At 39.9% G+C, this 8,988-nt stretch overlaps 2 protein-coding genes across 3 annotated transcripts; one reads left to right on the top strand and one right to left on the bottom strand.

Annotated features, from left to right (window-relative positions):
- Positions 1 to 821: 821 nt before the first annotated feature.
- Positions 822 to 4,489, top strand: ebna1bp2 (EBNA1 binding protein 2). Its single transcript, XM_026346470.1, has 9 exons — positions 822 to 1,027; positions 1,349 to 1,432; positions 1,569 to 1,741; positions 2,133 to 2,256; positions 2,397 to 2,486; positions 2,615 to 2,690; positions 2,863 to 2,953; positions 3,055 to 3,223; positions 3,471 to 4,489. Exons 1-9 carry the CDS (start codon positions 950 to 952, stop codon positions 3,516 to 3,518), a joined length of 933 nt encoding a protein of 310 aa, XP_026202255.1. The 5' UTR covers positions 822 to 949; the 3' UTR covers positions 3,519 to 4,489.
- Positions 4,073 to 5,475, bottom strand: fam183a (family with sequence similarity 183 member A). Of its 2 annotated transcripts, none has more exons than XM_026346473.1 (4): positions 5,269 to 5,475; positions 5,028 to 5,087; positions 4,833 to 4,936; positions 4,073 to 4,412 (listed from the first exon to the last, which is right to left on the bottom strand). In XM_026346473.1, the coding sequence occupies exons 1-4, from the start codon at positions 5,387 to 5,389 to the stop codon at positions 4,320 to 4,322; spliced, it is 378 nt and encodes a 125-aa protein (XP_026202258.1). In that variant the 5' UTR covers positions 5,390 to 5,475; the 3' UTR covers positions 4,073 to 4,319. The 2 variants fall into 2 exon arrangements, with proteins under 2 accessions (XP_026202258.1, XP_026202259.1); XM_026346474.1 differs by having other exon boundaries at positions 4,833 to 4,933.
- Positions 5,476 to 8,988: the final 3,513 nt, after the last annotated feature.

Raw genomic sequence — 8,988 nt, 5'->3', positions numbered from 1 at the left:
AAAGAAACAAAATGCATGTGTTTCAGGTACAGGGAAATCTCAGAGAGATTGTGTCCAGCACAAACATGTTTGATAAGATGTTCAGTTTGTAATCACTGGTTTAAAATATGCAGAGCTTGGACACAGACATAGGAGACAAGTACAGATAATATATTTAGGCTAATAAAGAAGTAAACATCTGAGAACTAGTATCCGTTTTTTAATTAATTAATAAACATGGTTGCATGCAGAAATCACCTTTAGTGAGGGTTGCACGGGTTATTGGCCACTCCTGCCTTGATCTCTTCCGGAGGCCAAATCTACAGTGACACAGAGCCAACACTGCAGACATTTCTCTCAATCGAGCCATGTCAAAGTGACAGAAATTGACTTAGGAAGGAGAGCCTTTAAAAAGTGAACATTAATAGTATCAGTCTTGAAGAGGTGGCAAGTGAAACTCATGGGGCCTCATTTACACAATCACACCAGTAACGATTTAAAGGTAGATTTTGTGAGAGAATTTACTTCAGACATTGATCTGCATAAATTGTTCTTCTTGGCAAATCTATCTATCTAATTATCTATCTATCTAATTATCTATCTATCTATCTATCTATCTATCTATCTATCTATCTATCTATCTATCTATCTATCTATCTATCTATCCATACATATCCGAATAATAAATCAATCAATAACGTCGTAAATTATTATTAATATTATTAGTAGTATTTATTTATTTATTAGTTTTTTTGTGGTTGTTTTTTTATTGTCACGTAGGAACCTTAGAGGTAACACATCGTTTCCGCCGGAGGACTGTGTTGGTGGGAACATTTCACGACGTCACTTCCTCCCCACGTGAAACTGTCTCTACATGTGAGGAGCAGCACAACCACATCAGTTCTCATCAGTGTTCTTCATCTTTGAGGGCGGTTCAATCACATTTTCCCCTGTTCTTAGAAGCAGGATCATGGATTTTGCAGAGGAGGACGTGATGCTCGTCCAGGAGTCAGATGAGGAGGAAAATAGTGATTTATCGGACAGTGAGGTGAGTTTTCTCCGGGCATGCTAGCAGCGGCTAACGTTAGCTAACCTATTCCAGGTTTTTAGATATTTCTATGTCACCTACTCAGCACAAAAGCTTATGTGTTATGAGGGCTTTTATTATTGTTGCTGTAAACTAACTCTGTAAAGTATGTTTTTAATATAAATTTATATAAAAGATGTGGATTTGACACTTGTTTACAATTTGATGAGGAGACAGCGTTAACACAGATGAAGCTAACGTTAGCTAAAATTAATCTGTTTATACATTGTGCTGTTAATTAAAAACACAAGACATATCATATGTTCTAAACTTATATTGTAGCTACAAGAAGCTTTCGCCAAGGGGTTGTTGAAAGCAGGGATGAACGTTTTGGTGGAAAAACCCAAAAAGTCTGTCAACAATGTGGTGAGTCAGTAATTATGAACATGAAATGTTAAAATGTTTACGTGTTAACATGTTTTGTTGTTCTCATAGCATGAACCTATGTATATATGTGGAAAAGTGTTTTGTTAAATACTATCTTATGTATGTTATGATGTAGGAGGGGTTGAAACAGTGCCTTGCAGACTTCCGTAAAGATCTTCCCTGGGTTGAGAGGTTGGATCTGACCAACCTTCCTGCTGAAGATCCTCTTTCCAAGGTTGAAGGAAAAGTACCAAATGTGACCAATGGAGAAGTCAATGCAGACGATGATTTCCAGAGGGAAATGTTCTTGTACGTAACTTACTATCCACTTACAAATTAATCTCTCCTGTTAGACAGTATTTTATAACACAATTACATTTTAATGATATAGGGGTAGATAAGAAGATTCTGTATTTAACACACACTGACACATTGCTACAAATGTATTTTGTCTTGTGCAGTGTAAACACCTACATCTTTTTGGGAATATATGGAGTTTTTGATTCACCTGATTAAACATCTAATTGGCTGGTTAGTGTGGTGGTAGTCTCTCATGTGGGAGACTGGGGTTCAAATCCCAGCTGTGGCCTACCTCCAGTAGGCAAGACCTCCTTGTAAGTCGCTTTGGATAAAAGCGTCTGCTAAATGTAATCGTGTCACCGACAGTGCATCTTTAACCTTTACGTTTGTTCATTTGCAGCTACCGTCAAGCTCAAGCTACAGCTTTACAAGCATTGCCTCTCCTAAACAAGAACGGTATATCCACAAAGAGGCCTGACGATTATTTTGCAGAGATGGCCAAGTCAGACCAGCACATGCAGAAGGTGAGCAGTTCTATGGGCCTCATCACCTGTAAGGTGTCACAGAGGCAATTTGTTTATTGTGGCTTACTTATAATTAATAGGGATTTAATTTTAATTAAGAATTTAATATATATAATAATGCTTTTTGTTTCTCTGTCCAGATTAGGAAAAGGCTCATCTCAAAGCAGACGATACTGGAGAAGTCGGAGAAGGCCAAGAAACTGCGTGAGCAAAGAAAGTTTGGCAAAAAGGTTGGTCCCTGTTTTCAGTTCACTGGAATTGTTGCGGCAGATTAATTTGTCTGCCCCACAGGCTTACAGAATATTTTCCTTTTTTCCTTGAGTGAAGAATTAACTTTTTACTTTTTAACATATGCCAGGTCCAAATAGAAGTGATCCAGAAGAGACAAAAGGAAAAGAAAGCTATGATGAATGCTGTAAAGAAATACCAGAAAGGTGGGTTTTTAGAAGTGTGATTTTTTTTTTTTTTTTTAATCCTCCCTTAAATTTACCCTGCACATAAACTGGAAAAATGATTACCTACAATCAACATCATCTTTGTAAGAGTGTGTTTTTTTTTCTAAAATCAACTGAAAGTAACTATTCTGCTTTTTTCTGTTTTTAATAGGAATGACAGACAAACTGGATTTCTTGGATGGAGATCAGAAGATGGGTAAAGAGTCCACTCAGGGCTCAAAGAAAGCTTTGAACAAGAAGGGGTAAGGTGTTTAGTTTCACTGCTGCACATGTCATAAATATCCCTCGTAATAATCCTCATGACATTTGCGGCATTCCTAAAATTGAACTGGTACTTTGACAGCCCCAATGCCAAGAGAAAATTTAAGGACCAGAAGTTTGGCTTCGGAGGCAAGAAGAGTGGAAAGAAATGGAACACAAAGGAGAGCCACAATGACGTTTCCAGTTTCCGTGCCAAAGTGGCGAATGCGAAGGGTGGCAAAGGAGGGAAGAAAGGCAAAGTAGGAAAAAATGTGAGTAATACACACACACATAAAGCAACTGCTGATTTTAATTGAAGTTGAAGATGGATAGAAACTAAATACAACCAGTTTACGTCACATTAAAAATGATTAAAATTCAGCTTTTTCAAAAGTGTGTATCATTTATTAAGATGTACGTCCTGTTGGAATAAAACTAGCATTGCATGTTCAAAGTACATTATTGACATTTTTAACAGCTGATCTGAAGATGAAAACTGATTTTTTTTTTTTTTTTCAGAAGCGACCGGGCAAGTCTGTACGCAAGAAGATGAAGTCTCGCTCATAAAAACTTGGTCCAGAGCCTGAGCTTAGGTTTGCTTCTAGGCAGGATTTACCACACCTGCTCTCTGTCTCCACTCACCACACCTCAGGAGATATGAAGGGGGCTCTTCTACATTGTTTGTATATCATCGCTTAAATAAAATGTGTCTGGAACAAAAAGGAGGAGTCCGAACCCCCCGAAAGCCACAGAGAGCGATGTCTTGCCACATTGCAAGAGACGTTAATTGAAAGACTTCACTGGTGAAGAAAAGACAAGTGGACTGCACATGGCCACCTGATATAAAAACTTATTTTTCCACTTGCGTTTCCTCCAAGGCTTATAAAAGTTAACAGTTTGAATGTCCGCGACTGGTTTTTATTGTTTGTGGCTGTTCTCGTCCATACGTGCCTGTGACATGAGGCGGTTATGAAGCTGCTTTCTCTGACTACATACACCAAACTCTTTGCCAGTTGATTTTCACTGTGTGTGCTCTCTTTGGAGTTTGGTGGGTATTGTTGTTTTTTTTTTTTTCCTAACTCAGCTCCTTGACTCATTGATTCTCTCCCATGTGACATGACATTTTATAATATTGAGCAGCTGTCTGTTTTGCCCTTTCCCCTTCATTAATATGATTAGTATGTGATGGGCGAGCGTGCTTTGTACAGACCTGTGATTCTGCTTCCCCGGCAAGTGTTTTTCTGAGTTTGCAAAGATGGAGATTTTAAAGGGCAACTTCAGGAGCTGACACCTGTGTTTGTATGAGAATACAAATAAATCTGAACTAGACGTTCTCTTGACGGAGGTTTCCATTTTGATATTCATTGCCTAATTTGATGATCGGAGAGCAGATTCTTTGTATTTGGTGACGTCTGTGCTGGATCGGAAGAAGTTGAATCTCTTGTCATCGCGGTTTGAGATCTGTGGGGGAAATGGTCAGAATTAGGATTTGATAAGGAGTCATTGTTTGTGGCTCAGACTGTTTGATTTTCAGATAATAAATAAAATAATAAAATATCTGATGTTCATTTTTGTAATGCTCCACATCACTGAAAGACTTTTATGACCCAGATCTGTTGTTTACCTAGCTGTGGATTTAGCAGCCTAAGTTTTTTAGTGTACTGTGTGTTTGGTATGTAATGCATAAAACTGTGCATGAAGATTCAGTACAATGCCGAACATCATTCCTTCTGAGTAAATGTACTTGTTCAAAAGATTTAAACCATCACCACTTTAGAAGTCCTCGACCATATTCTATACTTTATTTCCAGAATTCAGGTCCTCCAGTTAAAGTATAATCCTCTGTTTTGTTAGTTCTTCTGATAAACTCTGTTTTCTCACCAGTTGAGTCGACACCCATCCTATCTCCTGACTCTCGGTCAGTGGCACTGTGTATTTCTTGGTGGGTTCCTGGCGGGCCTTGTGGAAAGCCTCAATAAAGTCTACTGGGGAGGAGGGAGAGACACCTCATAGCACTCATTCTCTCCAACCACATAATAATTATCCTGTCTGGGGTGAAAGTTGTGTGAAACTTACAGTTTTCTGCAATCACTTCCATGGGTTTCCTGGACATGGGTTTGTCTGGCAGGATATGTACTAAAAGTAGTGAACACACACAGTTAAACATAACCAAAGATGCCCAAAGAAAAATCTCATTATGTGAATCACACAAGAAACCTGAATATTGTTTCTGGAAGGACGTTGTTGAGTTTGTTCAAGTTCACTTTGAGTTCCACTAAGCTGAATGAAGGAGAGTAGGTGAAGGACAGACTCTTACACTTCTTGTGTGGATTGATGCTGAACTCCGTGTGCAGCTTCTGGTGTCGTTGTTCTTTCCGGATCGTCTCGACGTGAATTGCGTTTTGATGAACCAGGTCCCGTTTCTCGTTTCCTGCCATGTTAATTAAACAACAATCAGGCACCGACGCCAACAGCTGCAAAAACGAAGAGACTCTCGGCGACGTGTGGAGGTCTCAGCGTCAGGTGTGAGTCCTGTTTCCGTTACCTGGCAACAGTAAACACAGCTTCAAGCTGCAGGAGCAGGATCCGGACGCGCGATGGAGCCGCGCGCTCAGGTTTGGTCACCGTGGCTGTGCGCATCAGCCATCCATGGATCCACCACAGCAGTCCTCTGAACTGTGCGTGTGCGCCATTCACAGCTGCAACAGTGGGTGTCGCTGTGCGAGCTGCTTATTTGATTTATGATTTAAACTTAACTGGAAATATATTGGAACTGGATTTAAACCATATTTGCACTTTGTGCAGAAAATAAACCTCTTATCGCCACGAAGCAACAACTACAGCAAACAGCAACAGAGAAGTAACCTTTGTAACTCCAGGTTAAACATCTGAATATGTTTATTATTAATAAATTCACCTTATATTGGACTTAGCTCCTCTCAGGGGGGTTGATCTAACTCTATAAAAGTTCATTAATATGGGCCTACATTTTTCTTCTGATTTTGCAATATAATACGCAAATTTAATTACAAATTAATCCTACACAGAATATTTTTCTTGGCATTTGCTCCTTTTCTCAAATGCAGTAGGTTCAAGACTGCAAGTAATGCACATTATTGTCTGGATTTACCAATTTTATACAGTTTATAAAATAGTGAAAAATGCCCATGATAGCCCGGTGAACAACTACCTAATGTCATAAAGTGCTTTATTTTGGGTTAGTCCGAAACTACAGATTTGCAGTGTCAGTTACTATTAGGACACAAAAATGCAAAACATTTACAATTGCTGCTGAAACCAATGATTGCCAGGAAATTAATTAGGTAAATAATTACTGCAGCTCTCAGAATTCAGATATTTTGCAGTTGTTGTGTTTTGCAGCTTACGTCTAAAACACTCTTCTGTGCCATAGCTTCAAAAGAGTCACTGGAACAAGTTAAAACTTCTTCATCACAACAATAATTGAGTACAGAAACACAAATATGAAAATTTTTTCAAGTCAATCTAAAATATTCATGAATTCAACACACAATTTAAGCTGTAGTTTAAATGATGTTGTTCTCTTCTTCTACTTCTTCAGCTGCTTTTTTATACATACAGTTTGTTTTACGGATAAATGTAATAAATTCAGCATTTGATCTAAAGATTTTCCCACTTTGGGAACTGTGGGGCTAAAACAAAACACATCTGTTCTCTCAGAGATTCGTAAACTTCCCACCAGCCTCCAGAAGACATTTGTTCAACCTCACTATATGATGTATTTCTTTCAAAGCACCATTGCTTTGTGCCATGCTGAAAATGTTCGCCTGGAGCAAACAAACCCATCAGAACGAAGTGAAAAAGCACCGAGTGGCTGAGATTTTGGCTCACGCTGAGTGAACGTGGACCCGGCCTGAGTACAGTGCGACTTGCATATGTTCAATGAGAGCGACAGATGACAGTTTAGGCATTTGTCTCAGTTCACTGCGACTCGTAGGACTGTCAACACACACATTGACACACTCCTGTGGCTTGTGCATGCGCGCATGTGTGACGCTTTAGTGGCTAATAACATTTCACACTAACTAGACCCAGACTTTTAAGAAAGCTATAGGAGCTTCTCAGAAGACAAGCGACCTTGTGACAGTGTAGTGTTAAAAAATGTCTTCACATTGTCTTGGAGAACACTTGACTTCCCCTGCTCTCTGTGGTGCCACAACTCACACAGTAATAACAGTACTTTCACATCTTGTAAATAATACTTATGGTTGGGTGCTTGCTGTGGGGGTGCTCATATACTTTCAAGGCTGCGGTGACAATCCTGCGCCGCCTGCTGACTCCTCACCACTTGTCTCCTCACATACGGATATCTTATTTCATTTCCCTTTCATCTGGCTTCTCCACATCTTCCTCCTCCTCTTCCTTCAGCCTTCCTCCCGCGTGCACACCATCTCGTCTGTTCTTCTCTGAAGTAATCATTTTGTTTTTACGCTCCCCCTTCCCTGTCTTTGTCAGCTGTGTGAACTTTGTGTGCATGTGTGCGTGCATGCTTCTTTTCAGTAGCAGACCAACTTAATAAAAGTTGAGATGTTTAGCTCTTGGTTCCTGTCTCATAACCTGATTCAAGCTTTATAAGCCCTGCATGAAAGCTATAATGGAAACAGGTAATAACTCAAAGGCTGCCAGTGGTGGGGGACAGATTTCAGTGTGGGTGGGTGACACGTCCCCTGTGGTGTTTGTGTATGTGTGTAAGGAAGAGTGAGCAATGTGCATTACGGGAGGATGGGGGGGCTTGTGGTGTCTAGCTTTGTTCCCCGGCTCCTGTCACAGTGTCGGACCGCGTTATCATCAAGGTGGCTCTTGAGTTCCTCAGGCTGGGAATAGTCAAAGGCCAGTTTGTGAGTTTGTTCAAACTCCACATGCCAGAGAAGGCGCTACAGATGGTGTGTGAGCTGATTAAATATGACAAGGTTTGAGTCAACTATTTCCCATTCTCCCACTTCAACGTATGTAGTTAAAGAGGAGGCTTTTTGAGCTGTTTGTATGTTAGGTAGCGTGCGTTGACAGGGGCATCTAATCTCCATCATCCCCTGAGTATAAGCAGGAAGGAAGCATTTCATTTGGTTTAATGTGGCTGAGGAGAAATATTAACGATTGACTAATGTGACATGAAGTGTGGTTAAAGCATTATCCTGTTAAGATGTGAGGACGTGATTAAATGGCCGTTTTGCTGTTGGTGCCACTTTATCAGTGTGCCTCATCAACAGATAATGTAAAATGCACGGCTTTCAAAACAACCTGTTTGGCAGCGTCAGTGCTGTTACTCATGTGCAATTTACAATTAATTTATGGATGGAGTGTTTTTCCAACCATTACCTTATTTTCTCGTGCTCTGTCTCTTCCTTTTTAGTCTGATGTATATGTTGTCTCTCATTATTTTTATTCCTCGACCACTCAGTGATCACACTTTTCCCCGACTTGTTGTCTGTGACAGGTGTAGTATTACACAAAACTTATGAAATGTGACACACTGGGATTGTTGGCAGAAGGTGGAGTAGTGACTTGACAAGCAGAGATTTTTTTTTAATTGTGGGAAATTTCATGGCGCAATTGGGCGATGAGTTAAGTGGACAACAGTAAACAAAGGTTTTATACTGTAGTACATTTCGTTGTGTCCCATTCAGTTCACCCTATAAATTAAAATCAGTTTTCAGTAATATTTAAACATAACTTTAGATCTTGTATTTCCTGCCATTGTCTTTATTGTTCCTGCTCTCAAACCATAGGGATTAAATTCACGTGCTTGGTCTCTTTTGAAAGGCGACTCGCTGGATGGTCTATCACAACCTATGCTACGGGGTCGTGTCTTATGATCCAAGGAAGGCGTCCTGCCAAAGCAAGTTAGAAATGACACAGTATTTGAAAAAGCTTCACAGACATTGCCAACTTTTTCTGCTCTGAGTGGCGACTGCATGATTTGATGTGTTGAGGGATTCACACCAATCAGATTTATTAGTCTGTGAACTGTAAACAGAATAATCCAAAAAGACTATCAGTA

The sequence above is a fragment of the Anabas testudineus genome, chromosome 4 (assembly GCF_900324465.2).
Source record: "Anabas testudineus chromosome 4, fAnaTes1.2, whole genome shotgun sequence".
Lineage (NCBI taxonomy): Eukaryota > Metazoa > Chordata > Actinopteri > Anabantiformes > Anabantidae > Anabas > Anabas testudineus.
This window is presented reverse-complemented; position numbering and strand designations above follow the sequence as displayed.